The 27,345-nt window shown below is 41.8% G+C and overlaps 2 protein-coding genes and 1 long non-coding RNA gene across 8 annotated transcripts in view; 1 reads left to right on the forward strand and 2 right to left on the reverse strand.

The window, feature by feature from the left end:
• The window catches only part of ENOSF1 (enolase superfamily member 1), a 23,145-nt gene extending 16,449 nt beyond the window's left edge, over positions 1-6,696 (reverse strand). For 2 of the 4 annotated variants that reach the window (XM_027525535.1, XM_027525538.1), the window contains exons 1-2: positions 6,535-6,696; positions 3,327-3,435 (exon numbers count right to left, since the gene is read on the reverse strand). In XM_027525535.1, the coding sequence (XP_027381336.1) occupies positions 3,327-3,435; positions 6,535-6,681 (256 nt within the window). In that variant the 5' untranslated portion in view covers positions 6,682-6,696. Of the gene's footprint in view, positions 1-3,326; positions 3,436-6,272; positions 6,421-6,534 lie in introns of those variants that run through there. The other 2 variants (XM_027525536.1, XM_027525539.1) reach the window with 2 other exon arrangements.
• LOC113882609 lies at positions 201-2,728 on the forward strand. Its single transcript, XR_003508398.1, has 2 exons — positions 201-1,891; positions 1,983-2,728. It is a non-coding gene; the product is annotated as an uncharacterized LOC113882609 (long non-coding RNA).
• Positions 6,697-11,580: 4,884 nt separating the features above from the next.
• The window catches only part of YES1 (YES proto-oncogene 1, Src family tyrosine kinase), a 64,590-nt gene continuing 48,825 nt past the window's right edge, over positions 11,581-27,345 (reverse strand). For 2 of the 3 annotated variants that reach the window (XM_027525587.1, XM_027525588.1), the window contains exons 5-12: positions 25,603-25,706; positions 25,367-25,516; positions 23,913-24,068; positions 23,570-23,749; positions 18,817-18,893; positions 17,165-17,318; positions 15,761-15,892; positions 11,608-14,965 (exon numbers count right to left, since the gene is read on the reverse strand). In XM_027525587.1, coding sequence (XP_027381388.1) covers positions 14,757-14,965; positions 15,761-15,892; positions 17,165-17,318; positions 18,817-18,893; positions 23,570-23,749; positions 23,913-24,068; positions 25,367-25,516; positions 25,603-25,706 — 1,162 coding nt within the window. In that variant the 3' untranslated portion in view covers positions 11,608-14,756. Of the gene's footprint in view, positions 14,966-15,760; positions 15,893-17,164; positions 17,319-18,816; positions 18,894-23,569; positions 23,750-23,912; positions 24,069-25,366; positions 25,517-25,602; positions 25,707-27,345 lie in introns of all 3 variants that reach the window. The other variant, XM_027525586.1, reaches the window with a different exon arrangement.

The following is a 27,345-nucleotide window of genomic DNA, read 5'->3' on the forward strand; positions in this document are numbered from 1 at the left end:
CTTCTCCCTCAGACTGAGTCCACTGAAAGAAGTTTACTAAAATTTGGCGGCTTCCATAGAAACTGGGTTGTGGTGACCTAACTCCAGGCTTCCCTGGTGGCTCAGATGGTATAGAAACCACCTGCAATGCAGAAGACACAGGTTCAATCCCTGGGTCCAGAATATCCCCTGGAGGAAGAAATGGCAACCCAATCCAGTATTCTTGCCTGGAAAACCCCACAGACAGAGGAGTCTGGTGGGCTACAGTCCATGGGGTCGCAGAGTCAGCCTGATTCCGGTGTCTGAAAAGATGAGTGGGAAATCTGTCTGGAGAAACTTGGGCCTTGAAGGCAGCTTACTGTTGACTGAAGCCAGGGCTCTCTCCTGTGACTACAACTGCCTAAAACTTTCTGGGATCCTCCTGCCCGGGAAGGACAAGTCAGAAAGGCTACAGAGAACGCGGGTCTGAGCTCTCATGCTGCCAGGAACCCTTGTGGCTGGCTATTTAGTCTCTTTAAAAATTCCACTTTTTTCATCTCTCTTTCTTTTCCTTTACAAAAACTATATTGGTCTCATCTATACTTAAAAAAACAAATCAAGCATAACCTCTCCCTCTCTCACACATTAAGGCCCTCTCTTCACGGTAATGAAAACACTGTTTTCTTAGATTATAAAAGAATGATTAGTTAAGTAAGCTGATAAAGGCTGCAGAAGAACCATGATGAGCTAATGGAGTTTTTTTCAACTTTAATTCGAACACCATGTAATGGTTCAGTGAGATGGCAGTGAGTCACCTGAAAAACGCAGCAAGGTCACAATTAAAATGGTTCTGTCATGCTGTGGTCTGAAACAGGCGGAAGCCAACTCCATCACCACAAAAGAGCCATTTGTTCCAGGCACAGAGAGATGGGAATTGATTTCTCCTGCCGGAGGTGTCCATAGGGACAGTGGGGGTGGGGAGGAGTACGGGAGGCCCCCACCCCATGAACTCAGCAGCACACCTGTACCAGGAAACACAGGCCCTTCACGGTGGGCCCGAGTGAGCACAGTTCCAAGTCCTGGCTGTTAACAGTGGTTCCGAAGGCTTGTTCCAGAACGCGCCTTATAAGCTTGCTGAGTTTGGCACAAACTTTGGGGGCCACCCTGTATGGTTAGAGCTTCATAAAGGTCTCAACCTATACCAGAGAATTAAAATTGCAGGAGAAGCTGAAACATACCTCTCCAGCCTGCGGGGTCAGTGGTCACTGCCCGGAGAAACATCGACAGTAAATGGTTGACTTAGGGGATGGAAGTCTGGGAATCAGTGCCCAGGTGCCTCCATCTGCTTGGCCAATTCCTGGTTACCCTTCAAGGCTCATCACAGAGCCTCACTGTTGCTCTGAAGCTGTACTGACCCTCCTGGACAGTTACCGTGTAGTTCGTACTCACTTTAAAACAAATGATCCTTCTCATACTGCTCTATCGTTTCTTGTACGCCTGTCTCCCTGAGAAGTTCATGCATTCCTGTTCCTTGTACATGGGACTCTGTCCCCTTCCTCTCTCTCTTTGTAAAGTCATTCCTGCAGTGCCTGGCAGAACATGTAACACATGGGGGTACACAGGAGGGATTCATGGAAGGCCTGGTTGATGGATGACTGGACAGCAACCCTGGGAGGGGTGGGGACAGCCTAATGGCACCCACAGAACGTTCAAGAAAGGTTCCCTTGTCCCACACACACACACATCTCTTTTATCTGCTTGATGATATTAAAATCATTCAATCAGTCAAGACTGTTCTACAACTAGGAGAGGGCTGACAGTGCAAATATCCATGAGAGAGGGGTTGAGTCACCATCAAAGTTAGAGCATCTATTTCCTTGTTTCAGCCCCTAAGGACTCAGTGAAATTGATCTGGCAGAGAGGTCTTCTTTTGGTATGTATTGAATTTTGTTCTTTGTGCGTGCATAAACCAAATTATGCTTTAAAAAAAAAAAGCAAATAATTTGTACTTAAATGTTCTGCAGACTAGCTGAACAGCTGTCTGGGTCTGTTTCCTTGTCTCCAAAAATGTGGAGGCTCAAGACCATGGCTGAGCCCTCATCCAGCTCTGAGAAAAGAAAGACCGACTTGTGGTTCAACAAGCTGCCTTCACTGTCTTCTTTTCCCAAGTGAGAGCTCTGAAACCGGGCAGGACCTACGGCCTTTGCTGCAAAGAAGGGCAATGAACTTGAAACCGACTCCATGTGGAGGATTCACAAAAGCAAGTAGACTCTCTGTGTGCACAACAATAAGCCTTGTCCCATGAACACATGTCTCCCCTCTCAAGCCCCTCAGCTGCTCACCCACTTCAGGTTCAGGCAGAGAGAGAGAGGGGCTGAGCTTCAAAGATGTGCCTGCAGTGCTATGGATAACCACAAGGAGAGAAGCCAAATTCTGCTATTTAAAAAATTTCTCTGGAGAAGGCAACGGCAACCCACTCCAGTATTCTTGCCCAGGGAATCCCATGGACAGAGGAGCCTGGTGGGCTACAGTCCATGAGGCCTCAAGTCGCTAAGACACAACTTAGCGACTACACCACCACCCAGGAGGGTTAGCTGAGAACTAAAGCCAGCTGGAAGTTAAGTGGGAGGTTGGACGCAGGCGCAGAGTTCTGTCTGGGGGAGAAAGTAGCCTTGGACTAACTGGAGCAGGGAGCTGTGAGAGACACTGCTCAAGAAGTTGTTCCCCACAGAAGGATCAGGTTCAGATGTAGGCTTAGAAAGATAGGTAACTTGACCAAAGGCAGCAGATCAAGCCAGCCCAACTGGTTCATGAATATAGTTCAATTACATGAATCCAGATGGGAACAGAAATAGATTTAGAGTGACTGGAAGAGTGAGAAGGCTCAGCAGGGCCTGGCTGACCTCACCCAAAGCCTAGGTGAGGACTCTGGGACCAGGCAGAGAAGGGCTGTAAAGGCAATTGGGAAGTAGTTTGGGGAGCTTTGGGAAGGCAATCTGACTTCTCTTCGGAGGAAGTTTCGAGCTGATTGGGTTAGCAGCCAAGGGAGATGGGACTGAAAATGGAACTGGGGCCTCCGTACCCTTGGTGTCGGCTCAGCAAATATTTCTTAGTTGCCACTGGCCTGAAGAAGCTATGTTGTAAACTCTTTGATTCCTTTGATTGTGTACTTTATATCCCCCCCACCCCCGTTTCTTAATAAATTCCTTTGAAAAATGTGAAAAAAAAAAAATTTCTCCCAGTGAAATAAGCAAACCATCAAACATTGTTTTTTCTCACGGCAAGCAACATATGGAGGCAAATGAGGTCAGAACTGGAATGTTAGTGAAATGAAGGCATCCTAGGGCCGCAAGAGAGGCCCAACTCACCAACTTCAGTGCCTCTTCCCAGAGTGAAGGTAATTCCATAGCCCTTGAGTCCGTCTTCCGCATCCGTCTCCAAGACAACATAGGCTGCTGAGTAGTCAGGGTCTGTGTGCTGCAGAGGAAATGCCCCCCCAAACCCACAAACGTGAGAAATCCCCAAATAAACCCAGTAATGATGTCACATAAGAGCAGATGCAGTAAGAGCTCCCATCGGAGGAAACTGTTCATGTTCCCCAAAGCAAACACAGGAGCTCTGAATGGACAAAAGGAATGTCTTCCTGGAGGATGGCAGAGGGACCTGGGGTGAGAGGGAAGACCCAGAAATGAGATCTCTGTATAGCAGAAGGAATTATATTTAGTATTATGTAATAAACTACAATGGAAAAGAAAAAAGGTATCGGGAGGTGGTAGGCTCGGCTGGATCTGGGCTCTCTGAAACCTTGGTGAGCGCCTGGAACATCGAAGGCCTGAGTGGTCCACATTTTTTAAAAGGCTGGTAAGAAACAATTCAAGGACAGAGGAGCCTGTGGGCTAAGTCCATGGGGTTGCAAAGAGTTGGACACAAGTGAGTGCCTAATGCACACACACACACAAAATCATTGGAACCCTTTGCTAGAACAAGTATGGGGAACAGTTTCAGGGCTCCTTCGTGAAATTATCCTACTTGTGACCAGGAAGGCTTGCTGTGCTGGCATGTGGGAGCTGAACTGCTGAATCCAGCATGTGGTGAGGGCTGGGTGGCGGGGCTGGGTGGGATGGGGGCAATCCTGAAAGTCATGGCCATACTGCTGAGAACTGCCACGCAGACTTTCTAGTAAGAAGGCACTTGGGGGGACTTCCCTGGTGGTCCAGTGGTTAAGACTCTGCACTTCCACTGCGGGGGGCGTGAGTTTGAATCCTGGTTGGGGAACTAAGATCGCTATGCCATGGGGTGGCCCCAAAAATAAATAAAATGAAAATGGAGGCAGTTGGGAATGAGCACACAACACACACCACATCTCTAGGAGCTAATAAGTATTTATGAGCTTGCAAGGCAGGTGTCAGATATAATCTCTCATGACCCAGATGTCCTAAACCACTCAGGCCAGAGACAAATTCCATTTCTTATTCTACAGTGAGCCAGCAACCTTAACACTTCACAAATTCAAAGAGGAAAGTCAAGGTTTCAGTTCATCGGCAAGCAGTAATTACAGCCACACCTACTGACAGCCTTCTCTGTTTCAGACTCTACACACATCTCATTTACATGGATAAAGCAGATCCTGCTATACTAATTTTACAGGTTAGAAAAACTAGGCCTGGAGAAATTGTGTGGTTTCCCCACAGCTGCTATCCCACAGAGGGGCAGAAGCAGTTGCCCTAAATCAGGTATTTTAATTTGACAAGTCAGCATAACTTCAAACAGATGTTTGGAGATTCACAAAGGACAGCCCAATGGGTGGTTTTTGTCATTTACCATAAAATGATATGGGCTTCCCTGGTAGCTCAACTGGTAGAGAATTCGCCTGCAATGCAGGAGACCCTGGTTCAATTCCTGGGTTAGGAAGATCTGCTGGAGTGGCTACCCACTCCAGTATTCTTGGACTTCCCTGGTGGCTCGGCTGGTAAAGAATCCGCCTGCGGGAGACCTAGGTTCAATCCCTGGGTTGGGAAGATGCCCTGGAGGAGAGAAAGGGATAGGCTACCCATTCCAGTATTCTGGTCTGGAGAATTCCATGGATAGTAGGACAGCCCATGGGGTCGCAGAGTCAGACACGACTGAGCGACTTTCACTTCATAACATCATACGAGAAAGGACACAAGGGTTTTGAAAATCAGGAATAACCTAATCTCAGAACAAAGGATATTCTTTTAAATAACTTGAGCACTTTTGAACAAGAGGCCGTCTCAGTAGCACACAGAGAACGCGGAGTGTAATGAACATGCGCAGTGTGGCCTCCACGCTCAAGGGGCAAACGTTAGTTACAGTGTGAATCGGAGTCCTCGGGTGCCAGCCCCTCAGCTCCCCACCAGTAACAGGTAACCACGACCCTAACAAGGAGGCTTCCCACATTCACTACATGCAGGGCAACTTTGTTTTTCCCGTGTGGCCAATGGTGAGTGGGCGTGGGGTGCGGGGAGGAGCAATGAGCATCTAAGGCAGGCAGGCCTCATATTTGGGAGCCACTGCAGGAGACGTGGGTGTGGAGCGCCCTGCTAACACTCTCAGGGAACAAAAACACCTTTCAGGGCTCACTTGCCTGCGTCTCCAAAGGCGGACATCTACCTAACTCTTCACGGTGACACATCCTCTGTACTCATGTTTTCTGGGAACTTCATGGCATCATGGACTCAATGGACATGACTTTGAGCAAACTTCAGGAGATCTTGAAGGACAGGGATGTCTGGAATGCTGCAGTCCATAGAGTCGCAGAGTCCGACACGACTGAGCGACTGAACAATGAACAACATGAGAGCCCCTTTCACATGACCCGACTGCTGTGAGTTTGTCCATGTGGTTTCCAGCCAGCCAGTGACTCCTTCCTTTCACAGATGGGCCCAAAAGGTCCAGAGAGTCAGGGCCTTCTCCTGGCCACACAGCAAGGTGTAGGGGGAGGCAGGGATCACCACCTGAAACACCCTGTGTGCGGGTTTCCTGGAGGAGCTCCTGCTGTTTTAGTGCTTCTCTGGGGGTGCCCCAACATCGTTTTGCAAATACGATTCGCATTTCCAACAGAATGTGAATCATAAATATAAAAACAGGAAATACTAAATGCCAGCAAAGAAAGGAACAATAAGAAAAAGAAAAAAACCTAGGAGGATGGAGAGTCTCTGGATACCTTCACTCCACTTACAAAAGCAACGGTTCCAAAGGTGGGAAACCTTCCAAAGGGCCCCCTCCGGGTGCCCCGCGCCTAAGGGGCCCTAGCGTCGGTGGGGCGGGAGGGCACCGGGACGGACGGCGCTTACCATGGCGTCCGAGCCGTGGCCCCCGAGTGACGTGGGGAAGCGCACGTCGTGGACCGAGAGCCGGGAGACCCTGCCGTGCACCATGCCCACGCGCGCTGGGGCGCCACCAACTTTGCTGGACCGGACGCGGCCGCGCGGAGAGGGAGGGGCAAGGAGCCGGCGCGGATTGGCCGTGTGGCCAGGGGGCGTGGCCGCACTCGAGAACTCAGGGAATTGTCAAACTTAGAGGGGCCGGCCCGGTTAAGGGTCCCCTGACTCACACGTTTTCCGCGCCAAGTTTCCGCCCCGCAACTGGCGCACTGTTCCCCAAGGCGGATTCGCTCGGCGTCTCCACCCACCCCGCGCCCACTCCCCTCTCCCGTCCCTCCTCCCCCCAGGATCCTGCTCCGCCCAGACTAGAAATTGTCATGTGACCTCACCCGGAGCGACGCCCCGAGAGGAAGAAACCCGGTCGGTTCAGAGTGCGATCGCCTCGCAGCAGATTTGGACCAGCTCCAAATCTGAAGTCACTCAAGGCTGGCTCAACCAGGATAGCCTTGGGCCAGAGAATCTTGAAATGACCTCAGCCTGTTTGCCATTTGATAAACTAAGAGGCGGGTCACCATTTATTACATCCTTGCTGATGCAGAAAGCTTTAAATACAGGACCGCTTATCTACCCAGCCCTGCAAGGTAGGCAGGTGTTGTCCATTTTAATGAAGAAATGAGATTCAGAGAGATTAAGTAATTTAAGAGACTTGCCCGAGGCCACACAGCTAGGTAAGTGGCTAAGAGTACTAGCTGCAAACCCAAGGCTCTGTCCTCTGGGTGGCAGGAATCGTGGGGTTCAGAGCTATAGGATCCCTCTGACAACATGGTGAGGGCTACGGACAGCCCCCCACGCCCAAAACCGCAGCACTGTGCACAGAGGTTAAGTTTTTATACCATTTTAGGGATGGTCCACGTAACCTCTTGCCTACAGCACGCCACCTTTCAGTTCCTACTTCTAGGGACTGTTTTGACGACTGTTTGGGAAGCAGTGCTATACAGATATATTTTTCCATTAATAAATGTTCCTGTGGGTATGGCAGGGATGTTTTCAGGGATCTCCAGGTCACGTCTGCTGCTCAAGGATGCATACACATAGAACCCTGGCAGATGAATTCCTCTGGCTAAAGACTGAGATGCTTAACTCAGAAGCTACATGGATGTTAACTCAATGCTACAGAGGCTGGGTGGGCACCAGGAAGCAAAGAGGGATGAGATAAGAAGCAGTGACTGCAGCTAAAGGGACAGCCAGGCAGCGCCAGTTGATTGTAGCCCTGTAGGAATTAAGAGCGCAGATTGCCGCATCTTCCTAGTTTCCAAGAGAAGTCTGAAATTTGAATGTTAATAGGAAGTAGCCTTTCTTTCCCCCTGGCCTCTCCTGCCCACTCTACAGCTTAGACAGTTAACTTTTTTTTTTGGCTGTCTTGATTTTTAGGGTGGGGGTGTCTGGCTGGAATATATGCTCAAGTTTTCTTTCAGAATGGTTCTTGGGGCTGAGTGATATATTCTGAGTACTTCATGTTCTGAACATGTCTTTTTCTTTCAAGATTTGAAGGATTTTACTGTATAGAATTATTAGTTCAAATTAATACTTTTTAAGGTAATGTTAAGTTTCATTAAGAATTTTTTATTCCCCATTCTCTGGAAAATGTTTGGATTTTCTCTTTATGGTTTTAAAATAACTACTAATATATATTTAAGATTCACTTAGATACTAATTTTACTCCACAGCTGATGGATTCTTTCAAACCAGAAGCAGCATACTGCTTTGGAAATTGTCTCTACTTGGTTCTTCCTTTTTTCCATCTGGAATTTATGTTGGTTTGGTATTAAACTTACTCTGAATCTATCACCCATGCTTTAATTAAAAAAAAAATTCCTTTTTGATTCTTTGAGTTCTGGGCATATCCTTTGGTTAACTATTCCAGCTCACTGACTGGGTCAGCTTATTATACAGGTTCAGTTCTGCCTACATAGCTATTCCAAATGCTGACACCCCCTCCCCACACCCCTGTAATAGTCCCATTACATTTTAGGAAAAATAAAGTAAAATGGACAGGATTTATATTCTTCTCGCAGCAACGAAGACCCAGCACAGCCATACATAAATTAATAAAATTATATATATACTGTGTGGGATGAAAAGCAGAAAACACACTGCAAAATAAGAGACTAGTGAATATGAAGACAGAGCAAAAGTATCCAAAATGAAGCAAATTACTGACCTGTGAGGCAATATTAAGTGGTCCAATATAGATATATAATGAAGAGTCCCAGAGTGAACAGGGAAAAACTGAAAAATAATCTCCCAGATTTTCTGACTTTGATAAGAACTATAATCCACTGAATCAAGCCTCTCAAACTCTAAACAGAATAACCTTTAAGAAAGTCAGGTGAAGCCACATCATAAATAAATTGCTGAAAACCAGGAATAAAAGACTTCTTTTCAGAACGTTTTAAAAATACTTTTATGGACTTCCCTGGTGGCCCAGTAGTTGAGAGTCCGTCTGTCAATGCAGGGGACATGGGCTCAATGCCAGGTCCAGGAAGACCCACAGACCGAGGAGCAACAAAGCCCGGCGCCACAACTACCGAGCCTGAGCTCGGGAGCCTGTGCTCTGCAACAAGAGAAGCCACCACCACGAGAAGCCCAAGGACTGCAAGGAAGAGTAACCCCCCTCACCTGTACTAGAGAAAGCCCTTGGGCAGCAGTGAAGACCCAGCACATCCATAAACAAACATTTTTCTGTATTAATATCATCTTTCTAATTTTCTAGCAGTGATATGGATTACAAAAACACAAGTTAGAAACCCAGATCTCTGATCCTTTCGGAGGGTTTGGGATCAAGAGATGTAAACCAGGCATAGTTTGCTAATTCCATGGTATATTCTCTCAGTGTTTTAGGAGACCAAGGCATTCCCAGAAAATAGCAGTTATGTGAGTGAGTGAAAGGACTCTGATAGCCTTTAAGGAACATATCACTTCACATAATTCAGTTTTTCTATTAGGATCACTGTCACTCCTTTGGGCCAATTGTTAAAAGTTTTTATTTCTCTCATCTCTATTACCACTTAGACTGCAGGCATTTTTTTACTTTAGACTCTCAGTCTTCCAGCTTACTCATGCTAATCTGACCTTTAAGATGTGAGTGAAGCTGGACTGAACTGCTTCCCTGTGTATGTGGGAAACCTAAGTGCCTGTGCCTCCCAGAGTCTCTGAAGCACTTAGAGGACTTTCTCCTCACTACATTTAAACTCCTTTGTGTGAAACCCACCTCTCCCCTTTGTCATCAACCTTTTTGGACATTCTCCTAATTCCTTTACTACCTTCAATGCTACCCACCCAGGTCGTAAAGCAGAGTTGAAGGAAAGTTTGTGGTAACAGGAGAACTTATCAAGCATCTTAGACATCTTGTTTCTTAAAGGTCTGTGGGCCTTTCCTGAGGTTCTCACACTATTTAACTTGGCTTTCATTGTTTTACTCATTTTCTGGGTGCTTCCTTTTTCTTCCATTTCCTCTTTTTCTTAGCTCAGCCCTCCTACTCCCTCATTCCTATTCATCATTCATTCTACTCATGAATGATTCACTCCTTCTTGGAGCGTTATACCCAACTGGTTGGTTCAGTGGCGTTTTACCACATTTGGTTTGCCAATTTTTTGAAAAATAGTTAATTGAAAAATCCTTAAGGTTCAGTTTAGAAATCCGAGTTCTGAATATGCTCAACATCTCATATGTTCTCTCCATTTATGGTAACCAGGGCTTCCCTAGTGGCTCAAATGGTAAAGAATCTGCCTGCAATGCAGGAGACCCGGGTTTGACCCCTGGGTCGCAAGATCTCCTGGAGAAGGGAAAGGCAACCCACTCCAGTATTCTTGCCTGGAGAATTCCATGGACAGAGGAGCCTGGTGGGCTACAGTCCATGTGGTCACAGAGTCAGACACAACTAAGCAACTAATACTTGCACTTATGGTTACATTTAACAGAATGACATATATTGCTACTGTACCAAAAATGTTACTTTTGTATGAAGTCTCACTTTGATGTAATAAAGTAAGATACAGCTAGTGGTAGCATGCTGAGTATCAGTAAGGGTCCCACATGGAAACGGATGTCATACTCCAGATAATTCTAGGATATTTACAAAGAGGTGGGCAGGAAAAGGGAACCACAAGAATCAACGCAGCAACCAGTGAGTAGAAGCAGCCCTAAGACAGAAAAGACAGGGGACAGCAGCTGCTAACAGTCCCCCAAACGAGAGAGGTCATACTGAAAGGAACCTGCAAGTGGAGAGGACACAGCCAGCCCAACTCCCAAGGAGGGAGGCAGGAGAATAAATACCTTGATCTCTCAGGTTTCCTCCAGTCTTCTGCCTGAGCTCCTCGCTGGCTTAGCTCAAGAGGAATCCAGAGCAAGGGAACCCACAGCTGAGGACAGGCAAGCCTTCCGGAGGAGTGTGGCTGTGAAAGGACAAATGGATGATACCAGGCACACACGGCTGGTTTTACTTATAACTATTCCTGTGTCTCAACAGCTTGAATGTGAATTAATCAGGACTCTTGATTGTTATGAAGGAAACTCAACTTGATGTCAAAAAAAGAAAAGGAAGGGAGGAAGGAAGGAAATGGAAGGCAGGGGAGGAGCTGATTTTACGGAAATAAATGCTGCTGGGGCCCATGCTCTCTCCCTCCCCTCTGCATGGCGGTTTGTTTTGGATCTAAGTGGGGACCTGGCCTCCAGCAACATCCGGATAGCATCTACAGAGCAGTATAATCAGACAAGAGATGAGACTCATCTTCCAGTTCAATGGAGAAAAGTCTTAGAGACTTTACTAAGAGATGTAAATCAAGATTTTGCATAAATGGGATCGGAAGACTGACTAGAAAAGATGGTAAGAGATTATTTTACCAAACTAATTTATATAAACATAGTATAATCCTAACTAAAATCTCCCCTGAATTTTTCTGGAGTATGAAAAATAAAGTCCACAAAGTTTATCAAGAATTTTCCAGAACATCAACATTGGGAAAAAAAAAAAAGGCTACTTGCTTAATTATTAAACTGCATTACCAAGTGATTAGTCATTGAAGTGTTATACTCGTGTCAGAATGTCAAGTTAATTGGACAAAACCAATGGGGTGGGAGATGCATTAACCAGTAATTGCTGCTGGGAAAATTAATGGTATGGGGGGGTGGGAAATCAAGCTAGATCCTTAAGTCACATTTTATGCCCTCAAAACTTCCAGGTGAATTAAAGAGTGATGTAAAACACAAAAGCATCAAATAGAACAGATGAGATGAATATTTAATCTTGGGATGCAAAGGATGTTTTAGGAATAAAAAAGATTTGACAACATACAAATGTACAACTTAAACATCAAAAAAAATACATGCAAAATTAAAAGGCAAACAGCAAACTAGGAAAACATTCTTAGGTTGAGAACTTATTTCTCTACTGTATAAAAATATTTAATAAATGTTTATTAAATGATGTGTTTGTTCATTAAATGTTACTTTTCTGGAATCATTAGGGAAAACAAAGCTAATAATTTTAGATAAAATAACACTAGAAAGCAATTAATACTATTACCTTATTGGAAATAACAAATGCTTTTGATTGGCCATTCATAATTTAGCATAATCTTATTTTCATTATACCTATAATACAAGTGTAAAACACACATAGAAATAAGGCTTGCATATTTTTCATTTTTAGAAAATTAAATCCCTTATGATCAAAAGTGGTTATTTTATTTTATATTCTTCACATAGAATCTTCTTCTAAGAATAACTTCACTTAAATCTCTTAGGTTTGTCAGTACATTAAAACTGTACTTGCTGATATTAAAAAAAAAACAAACAAAAAAACCTTGTAAAAACAATGTCACTCACCTGACATGGAAAATTAATCACACAGAATAAGTTTAATAATGTTCTGAATTTAAAAAGAATTGATTTAACTCTGCTCAAGAGTCATAACTCAATACTTTTTTCCCCCCAATGGAAGAAGAAACTCAGAATATACTTTGCTTTAAATGCCATTTTTTAAAAAACTGATAGAACATATGAATAGTGGCTGAAAAGATAAATGGGTACATTCAATGAGAATTTTTATTTCAATTATCCACAAAACAATATAATAATACTTTATAAAAATATTAAGTTTTAGGCTACCATTATTCATTAAAAAAAAATGTTTGTGCTAGAAGGCTGTTTTTACCAACTTCCTTTCTTGGTAAGGAAAACAAATTAAGAGGCTGAAGAAAAGCTGTTGGAAAAAATCTTCAAATGTACAAACTTGTTTATTTTTCTCAGCAATTTAAAAATACATAAACCATTTAAACTGAATACACACTAAGTTAGTGTTTTATTTCCTAACTATACAATTGATATTATAAGGAACTGCTTCATTCAATTAAAATCTAATGAATGCCATCAACTTTTTCTGGCTTATTTTTCGGAAGGGAATTATTAGTACATAAACATAATTTTATCCTTTTTAAAATGCTTAGAAAAATTGAAATATCATAGTTCACACAAAGCCCTTTAAAAATCTGAAGTCACAGGTTGAGGATGTAAAAGGTAAATGATGACAGCAGTCTTCTTGGGAAAATCCTTGTGGAAGGATTCAATAGTATGCAAGTTACGTAAACATAAGAAGCCACTGCAAGTTTTAGTACCAGAACTACTGCCAACCTGCATGGAGTTCATCTGTCACATTTTAAAATGGTCTGGATCTCAACACAGATACCACAGCACAGAACTGTTTATTTAATGACCAAATCAGGTAAGTGACGATAGTTAGTAATGATATTCCTAAAATGCTGGGACCGGATGTGTTGCTATGTTTAAAATATAACTACAAAAGAGAGTGTTTTAAAACGTAAATACCAGACTTTTGTCAGACTCAGTTCCTTTGCTAGACACTTACACCCATGACGCTGCCATTCAAATTCATATTTTGGGATTTTAATTTTCTTTTTGAGTTGGTCATAAAAATCAGTATTATTCTGTACGTTTCACTGGCGTACTTTAAATATGCAACAACTATCCCCCTCTTTTCACCAAGTATACTGAGTACTTTCTCCTCAAATCAACTAAATTCTAAAAGGGGAAAAATGATCATCATTAAGTATACTTAAAAAGGGAATGCAGATTTCAACATGGACTTGAAAACTGGAGTTCTAAAAACGTTCTGCATAGAAGCTGTATCACTGGAATTAGTGGGAAGCCTTAACTTAAGTTATTTGAGGCTACAGCACTCATTTAGTGTTTGTGTTAAGAAAGATTAGTTTTATAGTCCTACCTATAGCTCTTAAAATCTCAGAAAACAGATTAAGTGAGGAGCTTTGAGTGCCAGCAAAGCCATTTTGTTACTCCATAACATCAACGTTAAACACAACATCCCATCTCTCTATCTGTAAAACTTTCACATTTTCTTTTCTCATATTTCTTTTAAATACATTTTCCTCTCTGTTAGTCTATATTCAGTATGAGCAAAAGTGCATTCAAGTCCCTGATCTAGTGATACTTTCCATTTGCGGCACCCACCGTTAACTACATATTAGCAATCTCACAGTACCAGTCTACTTTTCAAAGATGACTGTTAAAAAACGCTGAGTTTATTTTTTTCATGCTATCTAAAGATTAAAATATTTCCCCTTGGATTGTATATTGCCTTTAAAAAAAATCAATGCAACCTTACAAAACATTAGCTCACTTTCTAATTACCTTCATTATTTCAAACTGAGCTATTAAGAAATGATTAAAATGAAAAATGTCTTCTACTTTCCAGTTTCATGAGTATATTGAGTATTAACACAGTGCATTATACTTTCAAATTCCACTGCTGTCATCTAACATTTAATCAAGTTTTAGATGCCGTTTCCTTTCTGCTTCTAAAAACCTGGCCCACTTCCATGCAAACAGAGGCATATATAAAGGTTGCATATTAACTGTTCAACTTAGAAAAAACTTCTAAGAAGAATAAATGCAAGATATATTAAAAAACTGGAATGGAATTGTTTGGTCCCGTGAAAATTCCATAATTCTAGATTGTATTATGGTATAACTGATTTTAATCTCCCAAGTTTTGCCTATACTGATTGATAAATTTCTCTTACATTATAAGTTTGGGGAATAAAAGAAAGGGAGTGATTCATAAGCAGTGCCTTGCTGCTCTTCACTGTCATGCCATCGTTCACACGGTCATCCAAATCTTAACTACACTTTCTTTGGACCCTGAAATCAGCTGGAAAAATTCATCATTGGTACTTTAGAGTTTAACACTTGGAAAAAAAAAGTGGTTTTGTGCAACCATGTCTGGAATTCCAGTTTACCATCAAAAACATGCAGGGTGAAGAAGATTTTCTTCTTTTGATTCCTGTACGTAAGTGAGGAAGTCTACACAAGTTCTTTACAATTTTGGCAGATCGGTGCATATAAAATAGGCTTCGTGGATTATAAATTTTCTCCTGGCTGGTACTGTGGCTCTGTAGCAGTGAAATAGTCTTCCAGGAAGGACTGGATATACTCAAATGTTGGTCTCTCATCAGGGTCCTTCTTCCAACACAGATTCATCAATTCGTGGAGGGACTCTGGGCAGCCCTGCGGGCATGGCATCCTGTACCCTCGCTCCACCTGCTCCAGCACCTCGCGGTTCACCATACCTGACACACGGGCGCCAAACAGCGAGAAACAGTGAGAAACGGTGCCCCTACACACCACGAGCCAAACAGACCTGACCCCCACCGCTAATTCGACATATATTCAAGTGAGTTTCTTTACTGAAACGATCCTTTCTGACAGAGAAATAAATGTTAAATGTCAAAGGACATCAGCAAAAGCTTAGAAAAATGCTAATCTGTTTCAACATATCTTTCTTCATTCCACCTAAAATCTGGTTTTTAGTACTCATGCTTCTCAAAGCCAACCCCAAACTTGGGCTAATGAGGAACAGAGGCAAGACAGTGTCTGAAAGGAATTCAGAAGAATGAGTTCTAGTTCTGGTTTTGCCAAATATACTGATTATGTTACTTTATATCAAGTTACTTCCTTGAAACAGTTTCTTTATCTAATGTCACCTGTTTGACTTTGCTTAAATTTATTACACACCTCCTTTCTTGTATTCCTATGTAATCCCCAACTATTTCATCAGCAGCTCACCCTGTGTTATCACAGGCTAAGCATACCCTCAGTTACTTGTGGGAGGAAGGGAAGGAGATGACGGAGATATATTTATGCTCATCATCTGAGAAAACAGTAGAGCAAAAAGACCCTTTTAGAAAAGGGAGAAAGCTATGCATACAGAGCCCCATCTCAAGGACTGTGGCTCTCACAGACTGCTCACCATCTAATGCCAAAAAGAGAGAGGGAGGGAGGGAAGGAAGAAAGAAAACAGATAAACAAAGAGGAAAAAAAAGGCCTCTCCCCCATAAACTCCAGGTACATGAATGCAAGCTCACCTGGATATGGCACTCTGCCCTTTGTTACCAGTTCTGTCTGTAGAATTCCAAATGACCATACATCAGACTTGATTGTAAATCGACCATACAGTGCAGCCTCAGGAGCTGTCCACTTGATTGGAAACTTTGCACCTAAAACAGTATTGACCAGCTTGCTTCAGTAACTGGTTTCTTTCTGTGCACATATGGCAACAGCAGGGCTCGTTTTTTGTCAGTATCCCTACTGTACCTGTGATCAGTGTCAAATTCTTCAAAAGTACAAGATCTGCTTTAATACTATTTAAAATTCCCGTTAGTATAAAACACACTTCTTCCCGATAAGATATTCAATGACATAAAAAAGTGCACGGCTGGTGGGGACAGAAAACCATCCAAGAAGGAACAGAGGTAAAAATGCTAGTAAGAAGCAACCAAAAACATGCATTATAGGATCTATAACTTTTTCAGTCAGTCCAGCTGCCTGCGTGCTGCAGTCTGTGGGGTCGAAGAGAGTCGGACACGACTGAGCAACTGAACTGAACTGAGTTCCTAGTAGTTACCACTGCTGGCTGCCAAGAGCATATTCCGTTGGTTCTAATGTCTACTGGTTTTTGACCATAATCTCCTTTCTATATATGATCTCTCTCTAGAAAATTTTACTGTACTATCATTTTGAAAAGCCTGTACTAATTTACTCAAATATTTGGTGTCTTAGCACTTTTTTATGCACATTATGCTAATTGTTAGCAGAGGCACAAAAACACAGCCTTTGTGATGTTTATATACTTATAGTGAAAATAAGATTATAGGTGTCTTAAATACTTAAAGTTACTTATGTAGATATATAATGTTGTAAAATATAGTTCTTTAGATGTTCTGACAAACAGAAGATCAATTTTCATTAGCACAATCATAAAAGGTTTCATTCAAAAAGTGGTAGCGAAGTTTAGCCTTAAAGAGTGGTTAGAATTTCCACAGGTAAAGGCTGAAGAAGAACAGGAAGATACTCTAGCTGGAGGGGACAGCACACAGGTATGGAAATGGAAAAGAAAGCGCTGAGCTTCTAGTGCTTCATGCAGTAAAACCTGGATGGTTCTGAGGTTTGTTAGAAACGTTATTTTAAAATGTTTCTTATTTGTTGGCATGCCAAGGGAAGTGTGAAGAGGAGAACACTGCTCGCCGTATTCATAATGCAAACAACACCCACAGTCAGGTGCTTCTCTAGGGGAAAGAGCTATCAGAAAGCCACAGTATTATGCATTATGTATAATTTTATGATCAAAAATCAATGTTTCTCTGACTCTTTTGAGCAGGCCTAGAGCTGTTTGCTTAATTCTGTACAACCCTGTATGTTCAAAAGAACGGTAAGAAAATCCATTCATTGAAAATGAGGTTACCAGTTTATTTATTAAACAGTCATTTTACCTTGTCTTGCCGTATATTCATTGTCTTCAATTAACCTTGCTAAGCCAAAATCTGCTATTTTGCACACAAGGTTTTCGCCTACGAGAATATTAGCAGCCCGAAGATCTCGATGAATATAGTTCATTCTTTCAATATAGGCCATACCATCAGCAATCTTGGGAAGAAAAACAAACATATATGGTATGAAGGGAAGGATGGAGAGGGCAATTCTGGTTAATGTTAAACCACATCACTGAAGACATGCCTCTGGAAAAGAGATGATGGTAATGGGGCAGAGTCTAGTAGATGATAGGAAAAACAGAAAACCTTTTAATGGAGCAGGGAGAGAAGGATGAGGAGGAAGAGAGGGGTCGAGAGGAGGAGAGAAGAGAAGTGGGGAAGGGGGAGAAAAAAGATGGCATGTGGCCCACAAAGCCTGAAGCATTCAGCTGGCCCTTCACAGATGAACAGTCTGCCCGCCTCCACCATAAAGGGGCTCAGAGCCTGGAGCTCAGGCGTATGGACGAGGCTTGACATATGCTAAGGTCGCACAGGCACAGTTTTCTTGGTATAAAGTTTCTCTGAATTGCCAGATCCTGTGGACATCTGGACACTCATTATAATGAGAGGAGCCTTAGATTCAATGTGTCAACCAAAGCAATAACAGGCCCCTTGAATACCTACCACACATCTGAATAAAACTTAATAGTTCTCAATTACATTTAAAAACAAAAACTCAGAAGAGTAAAACTACCACATCTTAAACTGTATACCTGCCATCTAAATTCTCGTTTGGGACTATATTAAAAAAAGAAACTCAGCATATACTTTATTTTTCTTTATTTAAAGACCAATATGATTAATTACTTATGGTATATTGGGCCTTCCCTGGTGGCTCAGAAGGTAATGAATCTGCCTGCAATGTTCTAGAAGACCTGAGTTTGATCCCTGGGTTGGGAAGATCCCTTGGAGAAGGGAATGGCTACCCATTCCAGTATTCTTGCCTGGAAAATTCCATGGACAGAGGAGCATGGACGGCTACATTCCATGGGGTGCCAAAGAGTCGGACATGACTGAGCGACTAACCCTTTCACTTAGGTATATTACCTTTCCACCTTCTACCCTAGTAGGATCAGTGTGACCCTGTGTTGCTTAGTATCTGCTGATCTACCACAGCCCACTCCCAGCTTTGTTCAGCTCTTCTGCAGCACATACTTCAGATTTCTAATATTTTCTTTGGAACAGCAATCATTCACTGTCTTAACATGTGTCTGCTGAAGTATAAATACGTACAGAGTTTGTATTTGTGGATGCAAATGTTTCTGAAAGGCCACACGATACAGGGCAGCATGGTACTGGGATCACTGACTCTAATACTTCTAAGTTGTTCAAATCTTAGACACCTGGCTCCTCAGATACTACAGTATCTGTAATATTCAGAGATTAGACTGGATTATCCGTAATGTTCCTCCCAGCTCTAAAACTCCATGATTTCACCATATAAACAATAGTATTCTGAGGAGCCTGGCGGGCTGCAGTCCATAGGCTCACAAAGAGTTGGATAAGACTGAAGAGACTTAGCACGTGCACGCGCGCACACACACACAAGATTAGTTTACATTTTTAATGTGCACTTGCAGTTCAAATGGACACACAGATGAACACACAAGTACCTGAGCAGCCATGTCAACCAGCTGTGGGAGCTTCAGATACTTTCCATCTCCCTCCTTCAGGAAATCCAATAAGCTCCCTGTAACAGACAAAAAGACATTCATGAACAATAAACAAATTTAACAAGAGTAAAATGAACTAATTAGGATATAAAGATGTAATATTGTCTGTTCTCAAAAAAAAAAAAAAATCTTGACTGTGAAGGGAAGCAAGAGCCAGAGAGAAGTTGGCGAAAAGCGGATGCTGGGACCACAGGAGGGTTTTCTGTTTAAATGAAAAGATGAAGAACATAGTATAAGAACTGTCCTTAAATAGAGGAAGTGACACTTCTTTTTAGCCTGCAAGACAGACTGATGTTACATAAGTACTCTGCATGACAGTGGAGAAATACAGAAAGAAGCAAAAGCTGCAGTTCTTTGTTTCTGGGCTCAGAATCTAGATAAAGTGTCACAATCAATCCACTAAACAGAACATCATTCAGTATAATGATAATTGCTAAAACAGTACAAAAGCTGCAGAGCCCAGAAACAGCAGGAATCGGGGATTGGAATGTGTCATTTAGACCACTGTTTTTCTTTGCTCTTTAACCAGTTACAACAAATCCCCCCTCCCTTAAGTGTTCCTTATATCCATTCATCGGAGCGTTCTAGATGTACCAGTGGGCCTTTAACTTTTTTTTGGTCATGGGTTATTTTGAAAATCTGATGAAAACTACTGACTCTTTGTCTAGAAAAATACACATGAGTATGAAAAAACTGATGGAGAATGTCACAGGAAGTTTTCTGGACCCTCTGAAGCTCATTCATGGCAGAGAGCAGGTACTTGATAAGTAACTGTGAGACCAATTCAGAGCAGTCCTTCAGTTTGCCCCATGCACGTCTCTAGCCTTATTTCCAACCAGCTACCTTCTGCACTTTCCACTACCCATGGTTTCGTTTCCCATTTCCTTACAGCTCTGCAGAAATACCAGTAACCCTTGTGTTTACCCATCCACATCCCTCATCATCTTAAAGGACGGTACAAGACTTGTCTTTTCTACTGATTTTTCTTATTTTTATTCCAACCTAGGTAATCTCTTCCTCAATTTCTATGTTATTCACTGAATGTGTCAAACACCTAGAAATTCATTATGCTTTTGCTTGAACTTATTTGTTCATAGCAAGCTGTTATTTAGTTTTATACTGAAAAATTAAGTCATTGGGTTAGGTCTTCTTTCCAAATTCAATGTAAGTTAGTTAGATGGCTTTATTTCTTTGATGCCTTATAATACTAGCAGACTTTTTATATTAGAAGCATTCAATATATTTCAATTATTAATAATTTCTAGAGTATCCTGCTTCCCTGGTGGCTCAGATGGTAAAGCATCTGCCTGCGATGCAGGAGACCCGGGTTCAATCCCTGGATCTGGAAGATCCCCTGGAGAAGGAAATGGCAAACCACTCCCGTACTCTTGTCTGGGAAATCCCATGGCTGGAGAAGCCTGGTAGGCTACAGTCCGTGGGGTAGCAAAGAGTTGGATATGACCGAGCGACTTCAGTCCCAGTTTCCGAGTATCCCGATAATCGAGAGAACACAAGCAGCAATGAGTTCAGTTGGGTTACAGAGGCCCGATTCTAAGTGCGTGAAGAGCAAAATGGGGGACTACCGAGTTTAGAAATGGAAGGGGCATTTGTGATCCTGCATTCTAAATATCCCATCTAGATATAATCCTAATCTGTCAATCTGACAACACAGACCTCTACCACATTCCCCAATTAAATACTTCTTGATATCAATACACAAGCTAAATGGCCCATTAGCTTTATCTCCACAACACTCTTATACTCTCAATATCCTGATTTAAACTTCCTCCTGGTCCCTTTCCTGCTTTTTAGTTTACCCTAATATACTCTGACGTAGGATACCTGGCAGTTTTCCTGGGCAGAGATTCCTTGTTAAAAATGCCATGTGCTCTGATTCATGTTGACGTTTAATAGAAAAAACAAAATTCTGTAAAGCAATTATCCTTCAATTTAAAAATAAATAAAACATTTAAAAATGCAAAAAAAAAAAAAAAAAAAAGTCATGTGCTTTGGGAGCTTTAGGTAATGTTTTAGCCACGAGTTAGTTCAGTTGCTGTCATGTCTGACTCTTTGCAACCCTGTGGACTGCAGCATGCCAGGCTTCCCTGTCCATCACCAACTCCCAGAGTTTATTCAAACTTATGTCCATTGAGTCGGTGACGCCATTCAACCATCTCATTCTCTGTCGCCCCCTTCTCCTCTTGCCTTCAATCTTTCCCAGCATCAGGGTCTTTTCAAATGAGCCAGTTCTTTACATCAGGGGGCCAAAGTATTGGAGTTTCGGCTTCAGCATCAGCCCTGCCAATGAATATTCAGGACTCATTTCCTTTAGGATGGACTGATTGGATTTCCTTGCTGTCCAAGGAACTCTCAATAGTCTTCTCCAACACCACAGTTCAAAAGCATCAGTTCTTCAGTGCTCAGCTTTCTTTATAGTCCAACTCTCACATCTGTACATGAATATTGGAAAAACCAAAGCTTTGACTAGATGGACCTTTGTTGGCAAAGTAATGTATCTGCTTTTGAATATGCTATCTAGGTTGGTCATAACTTTCCTTCCAAGGAACAAGCATCTTTTAATTTCATGGCTGCAGTCACCATGTGCAGTGATTTTGGAGCCCCCCAAAAAAGTCTTCTGTTTCCACTGGTTCCCCATCTATTTCCCATGAAGTGATGGGACCGGATGCCATGATCTTCGTTTTCTGAATGTTGAGCTTTAAGCCAACTTTTTCATTCTCCTCTTTCACTTTCATCAAGAGGCTCTTTAGTTCTTCTTCACTTTCTGCCATAAGGGTGATGTCATCTGCATATCTGACGTTATTGGTATTTCTTCCAGCAATCTTGATTCCAGCTTGTGCTTCATCCAGCCTGGCATTTCGCATGATGTGCTCTGCATATAAGTTAAACAAGCAGGGTGACAGTATATGTAAGTTAAACAAGCAGGGTGACAGTATACAGCGTTGATGTACTCCTTTTCCTATTTGGAACCAGTCTGTTGTTCCATGTCCAGTTCTAACTGCTGCTTCTTGACCTGCATACAGATTTCTAGGGAGGCAGGTCAGGTGGTCTGGTATTCCCATCTCTTGAAGAATTTTCCACAGTTTGTTATGATCCACACAGTCAAAGGCTTTGGGGTAGTCAATAAAGCAGAAGTAGATGTTTTTCTGGAACTCTCATTTTTTTCGATGATCCAACAGATGTTGTCCATTTGATCTCCGGTTCCTGTGCCTTTATAAAACCAGCTTGAACATTTGGAAGTTCACAGTTCACATACTGTTGGAGCCTCGCTTGGAGAATTTTGAGCATTACTTTGCTAGCATGTGAGATGAGTACAATTGTATGGTAGTCTGAACATTCTTTGGCATTGCCTTTCTTTGGGACTGGAATGAAAACTGACCTTTTCCAGTCCTGAGGCTACTGCTGAATTTTCCAAATTTACTGGCATATTGAGTGCAGCACTTTCACAGCATCATCTTTTAGGACATGAAATAGCTCAACTGGAATTCCATAACCTCTACTAGCTTTGTTCGTAGTGATGCTTCCTAAAGTTCACTTGACTTTGCATTACAGGATGTCTGGCTCTAGGTGAGTGATCACACCATTGTGTTTATCTGGGTCATGAACACCTTTTTTGTACAGTTCTTCTGTGTTTCTTGCCACCTCTTCTTAATATCTTCTGCTTCTGTTATGTCCATACCATGTCTGTTGTTTACTGTGCCCATCTTTGCATGAAATGTTACCTTGGTATCTCTAATATTCTCGAAGAGATCTCTAGTCTTTCCCATTCTGTTGTTTTCCTCTATTTCTTTGCATTGATCGCTGAGGAAGGCGCTCTTATCTCTCCACGCTATTCTTTGGAACTCTCTTAAGAATGTCAGTTCTTAACTTCTAGTTGTTCTGTTGCTTTTGGGGGGAAGTATTTTCCCGTCAATGGGCAGCTTGTAGTTGCTGCTGTCACCACTAGGTGGAGGCACCTCACTGACCAAGATGGACATCTGGAGAGCGATGACGCCATCAGAGGCTTTCACTGTGATTAGTGACTCATTAATACTGAAAAGAGGAGATAAAATTCAAGAGGGTAAAAAGCAGGCCTGTCAGCAAGCATTCTTGGTGACTTACTGGTCCCTCTTCCGATGCATCATCAGCAAAGGGGAAAGAGGGAAGAGAAACAACCTTTCCTTCTCCTTTCCCTGCCCTAATCCACCCTGTTACTGAAGATCCCACACCTTGGGGTCTGGGGTTTGGAGAAAGACACCCTTCAGCTGACAGCATTGGAAAAAAGAAGTTTCTAGGAGTCCTCAGAGTATATTAAAACTCGATAAAACTAATTTTCTTAACTTTACCTGATTTCTTCATTTAGCACTGAAGACACAAATACCGTTCTGACTGCGTTGTTTTAAATCAACTAGTGCAAATACTTTTTTTTCCTATTCTACTGCCTCTGGTCAAATGGAATGAAGGACTTTACTTTCAAAATAAATTCAGTGCCTTATTTTCTTTTTCAACTCTGTACTATCCTTCAGAATAACTGGGACTAATTACTAAGTATTCTGTTAACATATCAGATTTTCTCTTTTCATATGTCTACATAAAAATCTCCAATTAGAAAACACAATAAAAATCTGTATGCATAAAGATAGAAATGACAAAATTTATTAACACGAATATCCCAGAGATACTCACGTACACATACCTTTTGACATAAACTCAGTGACAATGTAAATTGGCTCTTCAGAAACAACAGCATATAGTGGAACAAGTTTATCATGTCTTAGTTTTTTCATTATCTGAGCCTCTTGAAGAAAAGCTTCTGGCATCATTGTACCTGGCTTCAGTGTTTTGATCGCTACTTTTGTGGTTCCATTCCACGTTCCTACAGAAACAACCCACATTTCACTATTTTAACCTATATTTTAAGAGATTTACAACAAACTTCAATGAGCAGCAGTAAGCTTACATATTTCAACATATCATAAATGATGGCCTTTTAATCTATGGCCAAACAATGAAAGAAAACAAAAGTTCAGGCTCCTTACCCATCCAAACTTCACCAAAACATCCTTGTCCTAGTTTAACCTCTAGTCGCAAAGATTCTCGCGGGATTTCCCAAGCATCTTTTGCTAGACCTTGAGTCTGGGGTTTCACAGTTGGACACACAGTTGTTAACTTATGGCATAAACCATCGGCATGTTCTAGATAAATGAATAAACTATACTGTAAATGAATAATTTACAAAAACTGAGGTATACATACTTGTACCAGTGTTTTTAAAAGTTTAAATCACAGGAAATAAAAACATGATGTTCTATCAGTTTTATTACAAAGGCACAAACACAAAAATGAAATTGCATAAAAGAAAACATACAAGTAGTGAAACATTTCATTAAATACATTTTAAAGTTATTATTTATTGAATACTTATGTCCCAACTATCGTGCCAATTCAGCACTTCACAAATTCATATAAAGGAATCTTAGAAAACTTAAGCAACTTTCTCAAGGCCACCCAGTAAATATGTGATGGAGATGGGTTTTAAACCCTAGATCAGACTGCCTCCAAAGTTCTGCTTGTGATCACTGTACTTTATTTCTTCCCCAAAGAGAATGTTACCATTAACAGCTATTTCTAGAATCCACAAGTGTTAAGAAGCACAATAAAATCAAGGAAAAACTTCTTTAAAGGACTGATTTTCAAATAAAGGGAGACACAAAAACAGGAAACTCCAAATTTACAATGGTTTGACTTGCGAATCCTGTTTACACACATTCTGTTCCACTCTTAACAAGTAACCACACACATCCACATTCTAACAAGTGCAATTACAACTGATGCTACTGCTTGGTAATGTGCTGAGTCAATGTCAAGACTGATGATTGACTTGATAAGACTCAATTTGCAGCTAGCTGTCACTGAAGAAGAAACTGTCAGGGAAACCTGTCACCATTGCCTTCTCCATCCCCTCCCCTAGTATTAATCATTTAAAGACTTGCGGATGCATTTATGTATCAAATTGGAGATTAAACATTTTGAGACGGAAGACTCTAATACTGACTACTGTTCAAAGATCGGTGAAGGACTGATAAATGTCTATACTTGCTACAGCTTAATTTTCCATGAAAACAAAATGCACCTTCAGATCACATTTCATTAGAGTCACACTTCACCAAGTCTTACGTAGTCCAGCTTATGCTGAGGAAGGCAACCCAACAGGACACATGATAACAGCTTTTTACTAATATGTTTAGTTTTACCTACTTAGTAAATATCCCAAAATAAAATTTTGCTTTTTCATTGTCACATCTATTTGGCACATCATACCGGAGCCCAACTCAGGTGGTAAGTATTTCTGTTCTTCATTTTAAAACTAAAATACACTGGGCACATTCTGTGTGAGAAGCAGCACACTAAACCTTCAGAGGCATGAAGACATGGATCTGTCCTCATGAAATTAAACACAAGGAAGTAACTTTCACCTGTGAAATGCACATACCTGTGTAGTGTTTTACCAGTTTCTGCAGAGTGTCAAACTGTGCTCTGGTTGTGATGTAGTATCCACCATTGTCAAGTTTCCTAATTTTGTAGTGCTTCACATTGTCACCCCTCACCTCATCCCAGTCCCGAATAGAGAGGGAGTAAGCACCTAGAGGGGAAATGGACACTCTTACTGTGTCTTCCTTAAAATACTGCCTGAGGAAAATTTTATACTTGGATTAACAATATTCATACCTTTAGTAGTTTCACTCTCTCTTACTAAGAAAATACCTCGCTGATTCCCAGGATTCAGAAGTAATCTTTCCGCATCTTTTCTCCCCATTTTGCCAAAATACCATCTGGGGGAAAGAAAGAATAGTGTTCTGAGTGAGAAGAGTGTAAGCATCAGAAAAATTAAGCACAGATATTAGTAAGAATGGAGTGGGGTAGGGAGGATGACAAAGAATAAAACACAGCTTTAAAATATAGCAGAACAAAATGGAAGGTCTTTCTTTAATAAGAATATTACAAGTATTACTGTCTGAATATATTCTGTCATAGTTTTTTCATATACTAACTATTCAACAGGTTTCTTAAACTCCACGTGGCAGTCAGAGGAACAGTAAATACAGCAGGAAAGGCAAGAGTGAGACTGCCTTTTAGACAATGACAGATGGAAACATTCACATTACAACAGGAAGAGGGAAAGGGCTTTCCTGGTGTCTTAGATGGGAGAGACTCTGACTGCTAATGCAGGAGACCTAGATTTGATCCCTGGAGATTTGATATGATCCCCCAGATTCAATCCCCAGGTTGGAAAAACCCCGTGAAGAAGGGAATGGCAACCCACTCCAGTATTCTTTCCTCCAGAATCCCATGAACAGAGAAGCCTGGTGGGCTAGGTGTTGCAAAAAGTCGGACACGACTGAACAACTAGCACACATACAGAAAGAGTAAAAGTGGTTCTCTAGCAGCAGTGATCATTTGCATTCTGTTTTGTTGTTCAATCGCTCAGTCGTGTCCAGCTCTTTACGACCCCATGGACTGCAGCACGCCAGGCTGCCCTGTCCTTCACTACCTCCCAGAGCTTGCTCAAATTCATGTCCATTGAGTCTGTGATGCCATCCAACCACCTCATCCTCTGTCGTCTCCTCCTCCTGACTTCAATCTTTCCCAGTATCAGGGCCTTGTCTAATGAGTTGGCTCTTCACATCAGGTGGCCAAAGTATTGGAGCTTCAACATCAGTCCTTCCAATGAATATTCAGGGTTGATATCCTCTAGGATGGACTGGTTGGATCTCCTTGCTGTCCAACGGACTCTCAGGAGTCTTCTTCAACATCACAGTTCAAAAGCATCAATCCTTTGGCACTCAGCCTTCTTTACGATCCTACTCTCACATCCATACACGACTACTGAAAAAACCATAGCTTTGACTAAATGAACCTTTGTCGGCAAAGTAATGTCTCTGCTTTTTAATATGCTGTCTAGGTTGGTCATAGCTTTTCTTAAAGGGGGAAAGCATCTTTTAATTTCATGGCTGCAATCACCATCTACAGTGATTTTGCTGCCCAAGAAAATAAAGTCTGCCACTGTTTCCCCATCTATTTGCTGTGAAGTGATGGGACCGGATGCCACAATCTTAGTTTTCCGAATGTTGAGCTTTAAGCCAACTTTTTCACTCTCCTCTTCTGCTTTCATCAAGAGGCTCTTTAGTTCTTCACTTTCTGCCGTAAGGGTGATGTCATCTGCATATATGAGGTTATTGATATTTCCCCTGGCAATCTTGATTCCAGCTTGTACTCAGTAAGATGCAAGTGAATCATACCTAAATTATTAGGGATCCTAGTGTGGGTTTGATTTTGTGAACAAAAATGCAATTTTGCTGTAGAGAAGCCACAGAATAGTGGAGAAGATAAAAGGAAAAAATAGAATAGTGGAGAAGTCAAAAGGACAAAATCGAAAGTAACAAGTGCCAAAGCATAACAGAGAGTTATGGA

The sequence above is a fragment of the Bos indicus x Bos taurus genome, chromosome 24 (genome assembly GCF_003369695.1).
Source record: "Bos indicus x Bos taurus breed Angus x Brahman F1 hybrid chromosome 24, Bos_hybrid_MaternalHap_v2.0, whole genome shotgun sequence".
Lineage (NCBI taxonomy): Eukaryota > Metazoa > Chordata > Mammalia > Artiodactyla > Bovidae > Bos > Bos indicus x Bos taurus.